This window comes from Orycteropus afer, unplaced genomic scaffold (assembly GCF_000298275.1).
Source record: "Orycteropus afer afer isolate SDZICR_OR568_19922 unplaced genomic scaffold, OryAfe1.0 scaffold00141, whole genome shotgun sequence".
Lineage (NCBI taxonomy): Eukaryota > Metazoa > Chordata > Mammalia > Tubulidentata > Orycteropodidae > Orycteropus > Orycteropus afer.
This window is the reverse complement of record NW_006921728.1, coordinates 5738465-5756446: the sequence shown is the minus strand read 5'-3', so window position 1 is coordinate 5756446 and position 17982 is coordinate 5738465. Positions and strand designations below refer to the sequence as shown.

Below are 17982 nucleotides of genomic sequence, written 5' to 3'. Positions count from 1 at the left end.
GGGTAACAAGGGAAAGTGTTCAGTGCAGATCAGTGAGTAAGCCATTCCAATAGATAGTAGTATATTATAGCTGAGACTGGAATCTAAGGGAGCTCTGGTGGTGTAGTACCTAACGCATTTGACTGCTAACCGGAAGGCTGGCAGTTCAAACCCACCAGCCACTTCCCAAAAGGAAGGTTGGGCAATCTACTTCCGTAGCAATACTGCCTCGGAAACCCAAGGAGGGGTCGCTATGAGTCAGATCCAACTTCGATGGCAGTACAAACTGGAATCTAAACTTTTTAAGGATGAGGAAGTGTCTGTTTACTGTGTAGCTACAAGAGGTACATTAGTGTTTGGCACATAGTAGATAACTGATAAATATTGAATGTGTGGGAAACATTAAATAGCAAATAAGCACAATTTCTAGGCAAAGACTTCCCTCTGGAGTTCTAAAGCATTACCTGTTCTTTTTCCTTTTTTAAAATACTTGAGATTATCTTTTGTCAAGGGCATCCAGATTGTAGTGTTACTTGGTTACAGTTTTAATGTCATTTAATTTTTTGTAAAAGAAAAAAATAATCATCCTGTGGTGATTGTTGAGAGCTCTCCAGGTCCATACTAGGGCATTTCACCTAGGATTTTCCTAGGTGAGATCTGTCCTACACCCTTGGAGAGTCTCTGTATAGTTGGAGGTTGCCTGCCACATAACACAATCTGAAATCTCTGCATTCAAATTAGGGGCACATCTCATACGTGATATTTATGGTTCACTTAAAAAACTTGCCATTGTTGAGTTGGAGCCAACTCATAGTGACCCCTCCTTGGGTTTCCAAGGCAGTATCACTACAGAAATAGATTATCCAACCTTCCTTGCAAGGAGTGGCTGGCTGGTGGGTTTGAACCGCCTACCTTCTGGTTAGCAGTCAAATCCTTTAGGCCCTATGCCACCAGAGTTCCTGATACACATGGGTAGACCCTTATAATAGTTCAATCTCTGACATTTCCTTTTACCAGGGAGAAGGTATCCTGCTAGAAACCTGAGCATCTTCTGTGACAGCTCCTTCAGTCCCATATCCAATTAAATCTTGATCATGCAACCCCCTAAATAAGCCCGGAATTTTTCAACCTCTTTACATCTTTGATGTCATTCTGGTCTGACCCATGGTTGTCTCCCACCTGTGTGACAACAGTGCCTCCTAAGTGATCAGTCCATGTAATTTTGTTTTCCTTTTCTCCCAGTCTAGTTTTTATAGAACAAGTGAGTAATTTGTTTAAATCAAAAAAAGTGATGAGGTTGTACTTAAGTTCTTAAAATCCTTCTTATGATGACTTCTGTGGTAGTTCACTTTGTGTGTCAACTTGGCTGGGCCTGGTTGAGTGGCTGGGCAGCTGGTGGTCATTATTCCCCATGATGAGACTGCCAGTCCACTCTGTGGTGGCATCTACCACAAGCAGCTGACTAGCTAGCTGCCTTTGGGATATGGTCTGCTTCCTGTATGGAAGGAGAAGCCTTGGAAATGGTCTCTAGCATATGGCATGCTTGGACCCTGCATGTAGCTATGTCGTTGTTCAGCAGGCTGCCATGCTCTGTTGACCTTGGGACTTACAATGAACTTGAATTTATGGCCTGCCATGTGGTTTGATAATATCAGGATTGTGCCTTTTTACTGGTCAACGTTGGACTTCTCAGCTTCAGCGGCCAGCAGCTGTCTGAGTGAAGAATTGCCTCTAGCTACAGTGGGCCGGGAGCAGGAGGCAGAGCTGGACCCCAAGGTTGAGGGGCTTCCACCCAGCCCCTAGAGCCTGGCACTTTGAACTTGGACTTCTAGCTTCCCAAACTGTAAGAGAATAAACTCCTGTTTGTTAAGGCCATTCATTCCATTTGTAGTATATTCTTTTCAGTGGCACTAGGTAACCAGAACTACTTCCCATTACTTTTAGGACAAAATCCACAGCTCTTAACATGGTTTGCATTGCCTTGCCTCCTTCAGCTGCCCCACCTTTATCTCTAGCCACTATCTAACCTACTAGGCCCCAATGATCTTACACTTCTTTGCCTTGAAGTATGAGGCTGACTCCCTCCAGTTTCAGGCCCTCCCACCTGAAAGTTTATCCCTTCCTAGAATACTGACAGCCCCTTAACCAGCAAACTCCTGCTCTTCTTTAGCTGTTGGTGTCAATGAGTCTTATTTTTTTTTTTTAAATACATTTTATTGAAATATAATTTATGTACAGTGAAGTACACAAAACTAAAGTGACATAGGTCAATGCTTTTTTTTTTTTTTTTGCAGTGTTCCCTCCCACCCCTGGTAACCAACAAAGAAATTTTCCTTCCATACATATACCTTTCCTTGGCTTTTTACAATAATGAACTGATACTGTATTTGTCCTTCTGTGATTGACTTATTTTACTCAGCATAATGTCCTCCAAGTTCATCCCTGTTATGTGGTGTTTTGCAGATTCTACATTATTCTTTAGTGTCGCATAGTATTCCATCATGTGTTTGTACTGTAGTATGCTTATCCATCAGCCACTCCTCGGAAGGAAGGTTGGGCAATCCTACTTCCGTAGTGATACTGCCTCGGAAACCCAAGGAGGGGTCGCTATGAGTCGGGGCCGACTCGACAGCACATAACAACAACAACAACATGCTTATCCATTCGTCTGTAGATGAGCACCTAGGTTGTTTCTGTATTTTTGCTGTTGTACATCATGCTGCGATGGACATTGGTGTGCATATATCTGTTCTTGTCCTGGCTCTCACTTCTTTAGGATATATACCTCGTAATGGGATTGCTGGGTTAAATGGTATTTCTAATTCCAGCTTTTTAAGGAATTGCCATACTGCTTTCCAAAGGTGAATGAAAGACAAGGAAGCTTATCTTGAAGTGCAGTGTTATTACATATTCGCATAGCACTTTGTAAAATATATTGACAATTGCTTTCAAAGAATTGTATAATCATTATCTGTATAAAATCTCCCTCCCTATGAATGATAAGTTCCATGAGAACAGGGACTGCAAGTATCTTGTTTTAGGTTGTATTGCCAGCACTTAGCAAAGAGGAAGTTATAGGCCCTTAATACTTCAGAACAACAGAATGGGTTACACCCACAAATCTATTAGTTTGTCATAGTGGAGTGGCTTGCGTGTTTCTGTGATGCTGGAAGCTATGCCACTAGTATTTCAAATAATAGCAGGTTTGCCCGTGGTGGACAGATTCAAGCAACTTCCAGAAAACAACAAACTAGGAAGAAGGGCCTGGTGATCTACTTCTGAAAATTAGCTGTTGAAAACCCTGCGGATCACAACAGAACATTGTTTGACTTGTTTGCTTTGGACACATCATTGGGAGGGATTAATCGCTGGAGGAGGATGTCATGTTGGTAAAGGAGAGGGTCAGCAAGAGTGTGGGACACCCTTGGTGAGATGGATTCAGCACAGTAGCCACAATGATAGGCACAAACATGCTGGTGATTGTGAAGATGATGAAGGACTTGGCATTGTTTAGTTTTGTTGTACATAAGGTCTCCATGAGTCAGAATTGACTCAGAAACCAAGAAAAAAACCAAACTCACTGCCCTGGAGTCAATTCTGACTCATAGCTACACCTCAGCAGCAGCTAACAGCAACGACGTAAGTTCTAGAGAGCCCTTGCCAAGGAAGAAGAAAACCCAACAAAAGTGATTTACAATACCCTGAATTCGTTATGTTCAGGAATATTGAAGTACTTACTCTGGGGCATTATGGTAAGAGTAAAAATGTGTTTGCTTTTTAAAATTCTCATGATCTAGGAATGTATAGATATTCACTCTCGAGATAGAATAAAATACCAGATACGGGGTTGATTGCTTATATCATATTCAGAGGTACTACAAATAAGAAATCTATAATTTGTGTGACAATTTTCACCCTTTTGAATAGTATCTTCTACATAAGTAGGTAATACACAAGTATCATTGTTCAAACAGTAAGCTTTGTACAATATAAACATTGTGTGACTCAGAGACAGTATCTCAAGTATGGTATTTGAGATGTTTAGAAAGCCTGATAAATTCAAGGCTAATAGAGTTTAAAAAAAGGAAGCTTCTTTATGGAGTTTTACTACAGGAAAAGTGTTTACTTTTAAAAAACAAATGACACTGTCTCAGTATAGTTTCACGTTTTAAAAAGTATGGTAAATATGGGGTTTCCATTTCCAAAGTTATGGAGGAGTCCAAACGGTTGATTAGTGAATCAATAAATGACTGAAGGAAATGCCTCTAACTAGTTCAAAACTGAAAACCTAAGGCAGTGCTTCTTGATTCTGATGTGCATGTGAAACACCTGGGGACCTGGTTAAACGCCACAGTCCTTCATGTTCACTGTTAGGACTGGAGTGCGGCCAGAGATTGTGCATTTCTTACCAACTCCCAGGGAATGCTGTGTTGCTGTGTACAGACCACGCTTAGAGTAGATGGCCTACAGAACATTCAGGAAGATTAATGTGTAATAATTCTATATATTTCAAATTATTGAGACATAAAGTCTTCAACTTTCTGAACAATTACTATGCCAGAGTACTAGATGCTGTGCAAGTAAATGTACAAAACCTTCCTTTATATGGTTTTTATTCAAATAGAGATCTAAATTCTGCCCTCTTTTTGGTGTCTTTCTGCTTGACTATTTCTTTAAAGCTGTATACATAAGCAAACAAACAGTTTTAATGTGTGGCTTTCCCTTGCTACTTTAGAATCAGAAAAAACCTGAAAATGATGATGATGTGGAGATTAAGAAGCAGTTGTCCAAGTACGAATCTCAACTTTCAACAAATGAAGAAAAAGTAGACACAGATGATCGTAAGTCTTTATCAGACAATCTGAGATCTAGGGAGAGCTTTAAAATTGCTCTATGATTTGTTGGCAACTTGGACTATCTGGAGGAGATAGACCAAGTCTTTTTCTCTTTTTGTTTTTGTTGAGTAAATACATAGCAAAACGTACCAATTCAACAATTTCTACATGTACATTACAGTAACATTGACTGCGTGCTTTGAATTGTGCAACCATTCTCACTTTCCTTTTCTGAGTTGTTCCTCTTCCATTAACATACACTCATTGCCCCCTAAGGTTCCTGGTTCCTTTTGAGTTGCTGTTACCAATTGATCTCTACAGATAGATCTTAAAAGGGCATGATGCTCAAGAAAGACATTCTTTACTAATTTAAACTATTCTTGGTTTAAAGAAGATTTCAGGGGATATTTTTGGCTTCAGGTTTAAAGATTATCTCAGGACAAGTGGTTTCAGGACTTTCTCCAGCCTCCAGGGCTATAAAAGACTGGATTCCTTGAGATTTTGAAATTCTGTTCTGCATTTTCCCTGCTTTGATCAGGATTCTGCTCTAGAATCTTTGATCAAAATGATCAGTAATGGTGCCCAGGCACCATCTAGTTCTTCTGGTCTCATGGCAGAGAAGACAGTTGTTCATGGCAACAGCCACAAATTCCATTTTCTCCTTCTCTTCTTAACCCTCCTTCTTCCTTTGCTTCAGGCAAATACAGATCAATTATTGTGCTTGTGATGGCCACTTGCAAGCTTTTAACACCCCAGGAACTGTGCAACATACTAGGAAATCGAACAGAAGCATTAAACACATTATTAGGCCTGGGCTGTCCTGTAAAACTATGACCGTAAACTTCCAAACCAAGGAACCAAATCCCATGAGGTCTTTAGTTGTACATACGCAACCTCAGCAGTTACTTTTTTTTTTTAAATTGTAAATTTATCACACAGCTTTTGTTAATTCAACTTTTTATAGTTGTACAGCTTCTTGACAGCAATTACAGTAATCAGCTATGCATCCCTACCCTTAATCAGTGCTATTTTTTTATCACCAGAAACTGAAACTTATAAGAAATGACCAGTCTCCTTATCCCCCAGTGTCCCACCCCTGGTAACCACTAATAAACTTTGGTGTCTATAAATTTGCCTTTACTTATCTTTTTATGTAAGTGAAGTCATAATTTTATTTTTATTTTATTTTATTTTTTGTAATTGACTCATTTCATTCAGCATAAGGTCTGAAAGCTCAATCCACATTGTAACATGTATCAAGACTTCATTTCTCCTTCTGGCTTTGTTACCAACTAACTAATGGCTAGTCCATTGTATGTATGTATCACATTTTGTTTATTCATGCATCCATTGATGGGCATTTAGTTTGTTTCTGCCTTTGGCTATTGTTAATAGTGCTACAGTAAATATTGGTGTACAAGTCTCTTTTTGAGTCTCTGCTTTGAAGTCTGTTGGATATGTACCAAAGTAGAATTGCTGGGTCATATGGTTGTTCTATTTTTAGTTTTTTGAGGAACCACTGTACTGTTTTCCACAACAGCTGTACCATTTTGCATTCCTACTATAAAGGAATAAGGGTTCCAATTTTCCCACATCCTTGCCAACATTTCTTTTGTTTTTAAACCTAGTATTCTAGTGGGAGTGAAATGGTAGCCCGTTGTGATTTTGATATGCATCTCTGTGATAGCTAATGATGTTGTGCATCTTTACATGTGTTGGCTGACCATTTGAATGTCCTCTTTGGTGAAGTGTCTATTCAAGTCCTTTGCCCATTTTATGATTGGGTTATTTGTCTTTTTATTGTTAAGTTGTCAAAGTTTTGTATATGTTTTGGTTAATTCTTGTTGGATATATGGTTTCTGAAGATATTCTCGCAGTTGGTAGTTTTTTCTTTTAACTTTTGTGGTCTTTTTTTTCCCCCTCAATCTTATAGTTAAAGATAAAAATTTACCAGTGGGTTATATGTATGTTTATATTTCTTTTTTTTCCTGAAGTTTTTTTGTTTCGAGGTAAATTCAGACTGAGAGAAAACTTCCAAGAGTAGTACAAAGAGTTGCTGACTGAGAGGAATGGGAGGGTAAACTGTATTGTTGCTGCTGCTTCCTTGTAAGGCCTCCTGTCCACCCTGTGTTTTCCAGAAGGTCTTTATGTAAAGACCAAGTAATGCTCTTGCTCTCCTTCCTGCATTTGTTCCTTCTTCAACCTTTTTTAAATGGACTCCAGTGAAATGTATGATGATGAGAAGAAATAGCTACTCTAGAATTGAGCCACGATGTCAGGAATGCATCTAAGAAAATTAGTAACAGTGTACAGGAAAAAGACAAAACAAAACCTTATTATTACAAGAGTAGCTGTTGAGGCTGCTTATGTACCACCGAATACCACATGAGATTTGGTTCCTTGGTTTGGATGTTTAGGGTCATGGTTTCTGGGAAAGCCCAGTTAATTGGCCTAATACTGTGGTTAACAGTTCTGTTCTACCTCCTAGTTTGTTGTGTGGTGCCTAGGATGTTAAAACCTTCCAAGTTGCCAACCAGGGCACAATTGCTCTCTTACCTGGAGCAAAGAGGAAGAAGGAGAGTCAGGAAGAGGAGGAGGAAATGGATTGGGTTGCTGATTACCTCCATGAACAACTCCCTCCTTTGCCATGAGACTAGAACTGGATTGCCCAGCTACCATTACTGAACATTTTGATCAAACGTTCTATAGACCAATCCTGAACAAATGCAAATATATCCATAAATGTAGTAGAGCATATAGAGGCCAATATTACGAAAACTTCTTAGTCATAATTGAATACCTTGAGGGAATGAGTCACTGGGCATTGGGGCTCAGGATCGTAGTTTTCGGGGACACTAAGGTCAATTGGCATAATATTGTTCACAAAGACAATGTTCTTCATCCTACTTTGGTGAGTAGCGACTGGAGTTTTCAAAGCTTGGGAGTGGCCATCTAAGGTAGAACTGTTGGTCTCTTGCAAAGAAGAGTGAAGAAATATCAAAGATGCAAAGAAACTTTTTAAAGGACTAACGGACCATATGAACCCAAGCCCCAAAGACCCTGAGACAGAAAAATTACATGGTACCTGGCTGTCACTGCTAACCATTCTGAAAGAGATCACAAAACAAGGTCCTCAATAGAGCGGGAGAAAAACATGGAAGAAAACTCAAAGTGATTTAAAAAAAAAAAAAAAAAAGACCAGGCTTACTGGTCAGATGAAGACTGGTAGAATCTCTGGGAATATGGTTCTTAGACACCCGTTAAGCCAGGAACTGAACTCAATCCCTACTATTACTCAACTTTCAGCCAAACAATGGGCAGGCTTTTACAGTGAACAGTAATACCAGGAGAGTATACACTCATAACAATCACCTATCTGAGATTAAGATATGAGCATTTGCATAGGGTTAGGGCCCAGAGATAGAAAGGTGGAAGGGAATGGGAAATAAGAACAAAGGGAAGGAATGGGCATAGGGAAGAAGTGGGAAGACTGCTGTTGCATTGTGGGGATTGCAGTTAATGTCACAAAACAAAATGTGTATTGGTTGACTGGAAAACCAATATGCTCTGTAAACTGTCACCCAAATCACAAATTAAAAAAATAAATAAAACCTTGTTCACTTTATAAGTAGGAATGTTTGAATGTATCTAAGTACATTAAAAAGCTTTCTGACATTGTTCCAATGTTCTTTATGTTTTCACCTAGGACCAGAAGGCTATCTACAAACAGACACTCAAGAGCCCTCACACTTTGATTCTCAGCAGCCAGCAGTCTTGGAAGAAGAAGAGGTCATGATAGCTCATGCTCATCCACAAGAAGTTTACAATGAATATGTTCCCAGAGGGTGCAAGAATAAATGTCATTCTCATTTTCATGACACACTCGGCCAATCAGATGATCTCATTCACCACCATCATGACTACCATCATATTCTCCATCACCACCACCACCAAAACCACCACCCCCACAGTCACAGTCAGCGTTACTCTCGAGAGGAGCTAAAAGATGCCGGCATTGCCACTTTGGCTTGGATGGTGATAATGGGGGACGGCCTACATAATTTCAGCGATGGCCTAGCAATTGGTATTTGTCTACATATCTGTTCCTTGACTCTGAAAATGTCCCAATAAACTACTATTTAAATTTTAAGAAAATAGGTTGGTTTGGATAAGATTAGTATTGACTTCCAAGATCGTTTGAATGTTATTTTTTCTTTGGCTACTTTGATAGTAAAAACCAAAATCAAACCAAACCCATTGCTGTCAAGTCTGTTATGACTCATAGTGACCCAATAGGACAGAATAGAACTGCCCCATAGGGTTTCCAAGGCTGTAATCTTTATGGATGCAAACTGTCAATCTTTTCCCCACAGCATGACTGGTGGGTTCGAACCACTGACCTTTCATTTAGCAGCCAAGCACTTATTCATTGGACCACATATTCAGTAAATTAGTTATGTATGATTAAGTGTTAGGAACTCTACCTAGACCATTACCTAAACTGTAACTATCAAAACTTATTCCTAATTTACTGGTCTTAAATCAGGCTTTAACTTGGAGTATGTGTGATTTTTTTTTTTTTCCCCCTATACCTTTTAAGTTCCTTTATCTATTGGGTAGGAGCTCTGGTAGTATAATGGTTAAAACATTTGGTTGCCAACCAGAAAGTTCGTGGTTCAAACCCACCAGCCACTCCACAGGAAAAAGGTGGGGCATTGTGCTTCTGTAAAGATTTACAGCCTTGGAAACCCTGTGGAATAGTTCTACTCTGTTCTGTAGGGTTGCTGTGAGTCAGAATTAATAGCAGTAGGTTTGGTTTGTGTTTCTATCATATAAACTACTTCTAAAGGTAAATGGATCTTTTCCATCATCTCTTTTATGCTAAAGAAATTTTCATATATTTGATCAATTAATTTATTAATTTGTATTCAAGAATTATGGACCCTTTTCTGTTGTTATGCCATAATTGGGACATAGTGCCTACAAATTCTGGTAACTTGCTGCTGAGGGGAACCAGCAGTAATCATAGAAAACATGACAGAAGAGGCAGCTAAAGCCTGGAAAGGTGAAAGCCACTTGCCCAAGCAGATAGTGCTGTTTTATGGTTAGGCTGAGCACCAGTCTGATGCTCTTTCTTCTTAAAAGTCTCAAGATCAGGCCTTAATAATGTACTGTGTACAGGGGATGTGCAAGTGTACAATTATGATTTATAATTGATCAGCTGTATGATATGCTTTTTGAAAGACAGGGAACTATTAGGGATAGTTATCCCTATCCCTAAAGATAGAGAGATAGTGGAAGTATGAGTATAAACGTGTGTTATGGTAGCAGTTACTTCTTAGGTTTGTATAAGATCATCTAATTATTTTAAGGCATAGTTGAACCTTCACTGCTCTGTCATTCATACTTGTGTCTTGTGGAAAAATTAAACCTAATGAATGTAATTTAAAACTACACATAAAGAAGATAAAAGTTGAGTTGGGGAAGTTGTTTTTTCATAACAGGAATATAGTTCATTTCTTTTACCTTATTTTGAATGCTGGTAAGATTAAACAAAACATAATGTAGCCATATATTATCTGTTTGATTTTTATACAGGTGCTGCTTTTACTGAAGGTTTATCAAGTGGTTTAAGTACTTCTGTTGCTGTGTTTTGTCATGAGTTGCCTCATGAATTAGGTAAGAGTACCATGTAAATTGTGGCAGACAGGACCCACCCTCAGAGGCAGGAAAGGGAGGGAACACCAGGAACCACAAAAAGTGGCAGGATCCAGGTAAGGGGTGGCAGACAGGACCCATCCCCAGAGGCAGGAAAAGGCAAGAATGCCCAGGACCACAAAAAGCAGCAGGATCTAGCTAAGGAGCGGCAGACAGGACCCACCCCCAGAGGCAGGAAAGGGGCGAACGCCAGGGACCACAAGGCGGCTGGATCCAGGTAGGAATTAGGTAAGGGGAGGGCGGACAGATTTCCAACAACTAAGGGAGACATACTTGTCAGTTTGTCATACTGTGGTGGCTTGAGTGTTGCTGTGAGGATTGAGGCTGTGCCACTGGTGTTTCAAAAGCCAGCAGGGTTGGTCTTGGTGCACAGGTTTCAACGCAACTTACAGACTGAGACAGACTAGGAAGAAGGGAGAGGCCATCCACTTCTCAAATAATTGGCCAGGGAAAACCTTAGGACTAACAGAGAAACACTGTGTGATACATTATTGGGCAGCTTTATGAATAGCCTGGAAACATTGTCCGATACAGTGCAGGAAGATAAGCCCCTTAAGTCGGAAGGCACTCAAAATATGACTGGGAAAGAGCTGCATCATCAGAGTGGAACCAACCTTAATGATATGGATAAAGTAAAGCTTTGGGGACCTCCATTTGCTGACGTGGCACGACTTAAATTGAGAAACAGCTGCAAACATCCATTAATAATCGGAACATGGAATGTATGAAGTATGAATCTAGGAAAATTGGAAGTTGTCAAAAAATGAAATGGAACACATAAAAATTTATATCCTGGGCATTGATGAGCTGAAATGGACCGGTTTTGGATATTTTGAATCAGAGAACTATATGATCTACTATGGCAGGAATGACAGTTTGAAGAGAAATGGCATGGCATTCATCATCACAAAGGATGTTTCCAGATCTGTCCTGAAGTACAATACTGTCAGTGATAGGACAATATCCATATGACTACAAGGAAGATCAGTTAATACTTGGATTATTAAACCACCAAAGCAAAAGATGAAGAAATTGAAGATTTTTATCAACTTCTGCAGTCTGAAATTGACTGAACATGCAATGAAGATGCATTGATTATCACTGGTGATTGGAATGTAAAAGTTGGAAACGAAGAATCACCCATAGTTGGAAATTTTGGCCTTGGTGATAGAAATAATGCTGGATCACATGATAGAATTTTGCAAGACCAATACTTACTCATTTTAAATATCTTTTTCAACAACACAAATGGCAGTTATACACATGGACTTCACCAGATGGAGTACAGAGGAATCAGATTGACTACATCTGTGCCAAGAGGCAATGGAGAAGTTCCGTATCTTCAGCCAAAACAAGGCCAGGAGCTGCCTGTAGAACAGACTATCAACTGCTCATATGCAAGTTCAAGTTGAAGTTGAAGACAATTAAAACAAGTCTAGAGAGCCCAAATATGACCTTGAATACATCCCTCCTGGATTTAGAGGCATCTAAAGAATAGAGTTGATGCATTAAACCCCAATGACCAAAAACCAGAGGAATTGTGGGATGACATCAAGAGCATCATCCATGAAGAAAGCAAAAGGTCATTAAAAACATGAGAAGAAAAGGCCAAAATGGATGACAGAAGAGACCCTAAAACTTGCCCTTGAATGAAAAGTAGCTAAAGCAAATGGAAGAAATGACAAGATAATAGAGCTGAACAGAAGATTTCAAAGAGCAGCTCAAGCAGACAAAGGCAATTACTCTAATGAAATGTGCAAGGACCTAGTGTTAGAAAACGAAAAGAGAAGAGCATGCTCGGCATTTCCCAAGCTGAAAGACCTGAGGAAAAAATTTAAGCCTCGAGTTGTAATATTGAAAGATTCTCTAGGCAAAATACTGACTGAGGCAGGAAGCATCAAAAGAAGATGGAATACACAGAATCACTGTACCAAAAGAACTGATCAGTCTTCATCCATTTCAGGAAGTGGCAAATGTTCAAGAACTAATAGTATTGAAAGAAGTCGAAGCTGCAGTGAAGCAAAGAACAAGGCTCCAGGAATTATTGACAGAATACCCATTGAGATGTTTCAACAAATGGATGCCCCACTGGAGGCGCTCACTTGGTTATGCCACAACAGATTTGGAAGACATCTACCTGGCTAACCAACTGGAAGAGATCCATATTTGTACTCATTCCAAAGAAAGGTGATCCCACAGATGGGGAAATTATTGAACGATATTAATGTTGCATGCAAGTAAAATCTTACTGAAGATAATTGAAAAACGGTTACAGCAGTATATTGGCAGAGAACTTTCAGAGGTGCAGGCTGGATTAAGAAGAGCACATGGAAGAAGGGATATCATTGCTGATTTCAGATGGATCTTGGCTCAAAGCAAAGAATACCAGGAAGATGTTTACTTGTGTTTTATTGACTATGCAAAAACATTTGATTGTGTGGATCATAACAAATTGTGGATAACATTGAGAAGAATGGGAATTCCAGAACACTTAATTGTACTCATTAAGAACCTGTACATAGACCAAGAGGCTGTCATTCAAACAGAACAAGGGGGCACTGCATGGTTTAACATCAGGAATGGAGCGTGTCAGGGTTGTACCCTTTCACCATACTTATTCAATCCATATGCTGAACCAGTAATCCAAGAAGGTAGACTGTATGAAGAAGAACATGGCATCAAGATTGGAGGAAGAATCATTAACAACCTGCAATATGCTGATGACACAACTTTGCTTGCTGAAAGTGAGGATGACTTGAACCACTTACTGATGAAGATTGAAGAATACAGTCTGCAGTATGAATTACATCTCAATATAAAGAAAACAAAAATCCTCACATCTGGACCGATAAGCAGCATCATGATAAATGGAGAAAAGATTGAAGTTGTCTAAGACTTCACATTGCTTGGTTCTACAATCGACACCACTGGAAGCAGCAGTCTAGACATCAGGCAACGATAGCAAGGGGCAAATCGGCTGCAAAGGACCTCTTTCAAGTGCTGAATAGCAAAGATCTCTCCTTGACTAAGGTGCGCCTGACAGAAGCCATGATATTTTCTATCACCTCATATGCATGTGAAAGCTGGACAGTGAATAAGGAAGGCCGAGGAAGAGTTGATGCTTTCAGGTTGTGGTGTTGGCAAAGAATGCTGAAAGTACCATGGACTGCTAAAAGAACTAACATCTGTCCTGGAGGAAGTGCACTCGAAATGCTCCTTGGAAGCAAGAATGGCCAGACTTCATCTCACCTACTTTTGTCGTGTTGTCAGAAAGGACCATTCCCTGGAGAAGGATGTCATGCTTGGTAAGGTGGAGGGTGGACGAAAGAGGGGAAGGCCCTCAATGAGATGGATTGACTCAGCGGCTGCAGCAATGGGCTCAAGTAGTAGCAAGGATTGTGGAGCTGGCGCAGGTCCGGGCGGTGTTTCGTTCTGTTGTGCATAGGGTCGCTATGAGTTGGAGACAACTCGATGGCACCTAACACCACCACCACCACCATATAAACTGTATATTCAGTGGTAGACACTAAGAAAGTCGTCTGCCGCTGATGATTCCAATAAGCTTCCTCATAACTTTCATGCCTTCTCGTAAGTCTGGTACTGTAGTTCACTTTTTTTGCTGTTGAGCACAGGTCTGTTCCCAGTCAAAATTCTGACCCTACAAGTACAAGTACACAGCTGCCTATGTGGGATTGCCAGAAAGGCACCTAGCCCCACCCCTTTCCCTACCAGGTATCTTTCTATGCCAGCAACCTGGTGATACGTTAGTATCATTCTCTTCATGCATACACTGTGAATAAGATCAGAAGATAAAAGAGAATAATTTTCCATTAACAGAAGTTGAAAAGAGAATCTCATTGGAGTTGAAGAAAAGGGAGCTAATGGGTTGAGTTTTTTCTTCTCTGTTATAAGGGCTTAAAACATGAGTACCCTACCAGTTCATCCATATCCCTTATACTTTCCCAGAGTTCTTCTGGACCCCAGTTCATGTCTGTTTTTCTTCCTGTAGTTACATACCCTAACACTGTTTTCCACTTTTGTTCCCTGGCATGTGCTCTGCCATTTAGAAGGCCTTCAAGCTGCCTACTCAATGCTTGTAATCCAACATCTCATTTTTGGTCCATATTGTAGGTCCTTTCATTCCCTATGAAAACTCAACTATTTCTACCTTCATTTATCTCTTCTCCTTTTATAACTATAACATTAGATTCTTTAGCTCTTAATTATGTGCTGCCTTTATCATTTGCTGATAATTTCATGTGTGTTTTCCACTCCCCTTCCCCCCTCTTTACAGCCAATGAAAAGCTGCTTGAGGACAGTATAGAGCACAGTAGTAGGACATTGATACTTACCATTCGTTGACAAAGTTAGAAGCCTTATGAAAAACTTTAGATAAAGGATATGTTAGTTTGTAGAGCTGCTAGGGTGATTAACACTGCTTTAACCCTGGATAACTCTTAATTTTGCTTTTTTTCCCACTCTCAAAAATTAGAGATTTCTTGTATCTGGGAAACCTCTTACAGTATGTGTCTTAGAAAATCTTTTTTTAATTACTTTTTCCCTTTCTATGTTTTCTGTTAAAGGTGACTTTGCTGTTTTACTAAAGGCGGGCATGACTGTTAAACAGGCTGTTCTTTATAATGCTCTGTCAGCCATGCTGGCATACCTTGGAATGGCAACAGGGATTTTCATTGGTCATTATGCTGAAAATGTTTCTATGTGGATATTTGCACTTACTGCTGGCTTATTCATGTATGTTGCTCTCGTTGATATGGTAAGTTTTTCAAAGTGAAATCTTTCTGATTAACAATGAAATAGAGAAAATGTCTGGTAAAATCTTTTTTAAAAAAGGTTTTAGACTAAATATGGTAGTAATGAGAAGTGTTCTATTTTATATTTTTCTTTCCTGTACTCAACAGAGTATAGAATACAGATCCTTTAGAGTTTTCTTTTTTGGATTGTTTATCACAAGCACACCTTCAACCATCCTACCTACCATGTATCAGGATGCACAGAAGTATCTGCTTGCATCTGATGTGTCTGAGAACAGAATTTCAGTAATGAGCCATTGAATTGTTGATAGTTAGAGGAAATCTAGCACAAACTACCATTTTGCTGGCATGTTGTGTGTACTTCAGAATGATAGTCTCCAAAGTCTACCTAGTAATCCAAGCCAGTGTGATTGCCAACATTACATTTTATATAGTGTAAAGTTCATATATCTCTGAAATTCAAGTGAGCCACATGTTGTATTCCATTCAGATACACAGGAAGTAACAAACTAGACTGATTGAATTTTTATTTGCTCAGCACACCATGATTAGTCTTTGATAATTAAACTGCTGGGAAATGCTATGTAACATTATTAGCTAGAGTCAGTTATGCCATGTTTTTAGCATATCTAGTTGCAAATTAAGTTAGTATATTATCCTGAAAAATCTTTTAAAAACCCATCTGTAGTTCTGGAAACTTGAATGTTTTTCTTTTTCTTTTTTTCATCATTCCTTTAAGGTACCTGAGATGCTACATAATGATGCTAGTGACCATGGATGTAGCCGCTGGGGATATTTCTTTTTACAGAATGCTGGAATACTTTTAGGTTTTGGGATTATGTTACTTATTTCTGTATTTGAGCATAAAATTGTGTTTAGTATAAATTTCTAGTATAAATGCTAGAGTAGTTTACAAAAGCATTGCCATCTGTAGTTTGAATAAGTCATAGGGAGATGAGAGTTTGTGTATTATAACATGCAGCATTTAGTGTGTATTGTGATTTTTTTGTATTGAATTTTGTCATTTGTTACACTTATAAGGTCAATTATGGTGGTAACATAAAGGTACATTTTAATATTTAAGTTATTCTATTTTGGGAATATAAGCTATAAGTGCAATTCACCCATATTACCAGTTTTATTGTATAAACAAGAGACTTGGCATGACATGTTCTATATATTTCAGGGAAAAAAATGTCTTTAATTCTTTATTCTAGAACTAATTTAACACAGTAATTTCCATGCTGGATTTTAAACCTCTGAAGAACTTTAGGTGTTCAGTCAGGAGTAGTAAGAATATTCCTGAACCCTAAGATACCAAGGAAACTTGTACTGAATTTAAGCTAGTAAATAAGGAGCAAAAGAGACGAATGAGTGAAAATTGAAGAGGCATAGATTTCTTGTAAAAATCACAAAAGTTATATAACATTTACAACATTTAGATTGAAATAGAAAAGACAAAATTAGTATAGAGTGCATTCACAGACATTTTTGTCAGCGTATTAATGTTCCCATAAAAACACAGTGGCACTTTTATATACTAATTTAGTTGTACATTTCACTTTGTATAATACAGAAATCTAAATATATTTAATGAAATCAAGCAGTATATCAATTGACTAAGAAAAGGAAATACAAAAATATTTGTGTGGAAGTAAGTGTATGTATTGCCAGAAGACCAGGGTAATGACTTATCTGATTAATTGGATGTTCTGGTTTACCAAATGCCAGAGTATTAGAACATTTGAGATATTTGAGGACATTAAAACCATAGTATAATTTGACTTCTTGGATTCAGAAAGTACTTTGGTATCTTTCAGAGTTTCAGTGTTGTTGTTATGAGCAATTGTCATTTTATAGTACTGTAGACATACTAAGGCTTTTTGTGGTATTCTCAAAATGTTCCTTTTCTATAAAATAAATCCCCCACGTGAGCTAAATGCCAGATGTCTGATTTTCTGAAGTACAATCCACATTGTAGCATACTTAACAATTCACTTCTGTTATTCTGTTGAGAGACCTTATTCAGGTTTTAAATTCTTCATCACAAAGGGCATTTCAAAAAATGTGGGTCCACAATTTGTTCTAAGCTGTTTTAAACATTTTAAAATAACCACAGTCTAATGCTGGAGAAGAAACATTAATATTCAGCATTCTAAAGAGAATCAGAAACAGCTGCCCAGACCTCACCTCACCCTCTTGTTGTTGTTGTTGTTATGTGCCGTTGAGTCAGCCCTGACGCATAGCGACCCCTCCTTGGGTTTTCGAGGCAGTATCGCTATGGAAGTAGGATTGCCCAACCTTCCTTCCAAGGAGTGGCTGAAGGGTTTGAACCGCCAGCCATCTGGTGAGCAGTCAAGTGCCTTAGCCACTGTGCTACCAGAGCTCCCCCTCACCCTCTTAGAGCCTACTAAGAGTGAGTTGAACCAGCATTCCTATCCCCCAAACTAAGTGAGGGGGTGTAGGGGTAACAACAATTACTTGGATTGGAGGTGTCTGTGAGGATGAGATGAGGCATTTCTTTTTCTGGCTGAATGATTACTCTGCTTTAGAAACCCACAGGCCTAATCTAGTACCCATCTCTAGATCATTGCCAGGTGAGGAATTTCTTAGAATGCAGCAGATGTTCCTCTAGTAATCTGAAGAACACAGAGACTTGTACCTAGTCCTTTTATGGA

General features: G+C 39.0%; 1 protein-coding gene across 1 annotated transcript in view; it reads left to right on the top strand.

Annotated features, from left to right (window-relative positions):
- The window catches only part of SLC39A6 (solute carrier family 39 member 6), a 27776-nt gene extending 11580 nt beyond the window's left edge, over window positions 1-16196 (top strand). The window contains exons 5-9 of the mRNA XM_007945661.2: window positions 4715-4820; window positions 8521-8898; window positions 10413-10493; window positions 15116-15306; window positions 16044-16196. Of these exons, the coding sequence (XP_007943852.1) occupies window positions 4715-4820; window positions 8521-8898; window positions 10413-10493; window positions 15116-15306; window positions 16044-16196 (909 nt within the window). The remainder of the gene's footprint in view (window positions 1-4714; window positions 4821-8520; window positions 8899-10412; window positions 10494-15115; window positions 15307-16043) is intronic.
- Window positions 16197-17982: the final 1786 nt, after the last annotated feature.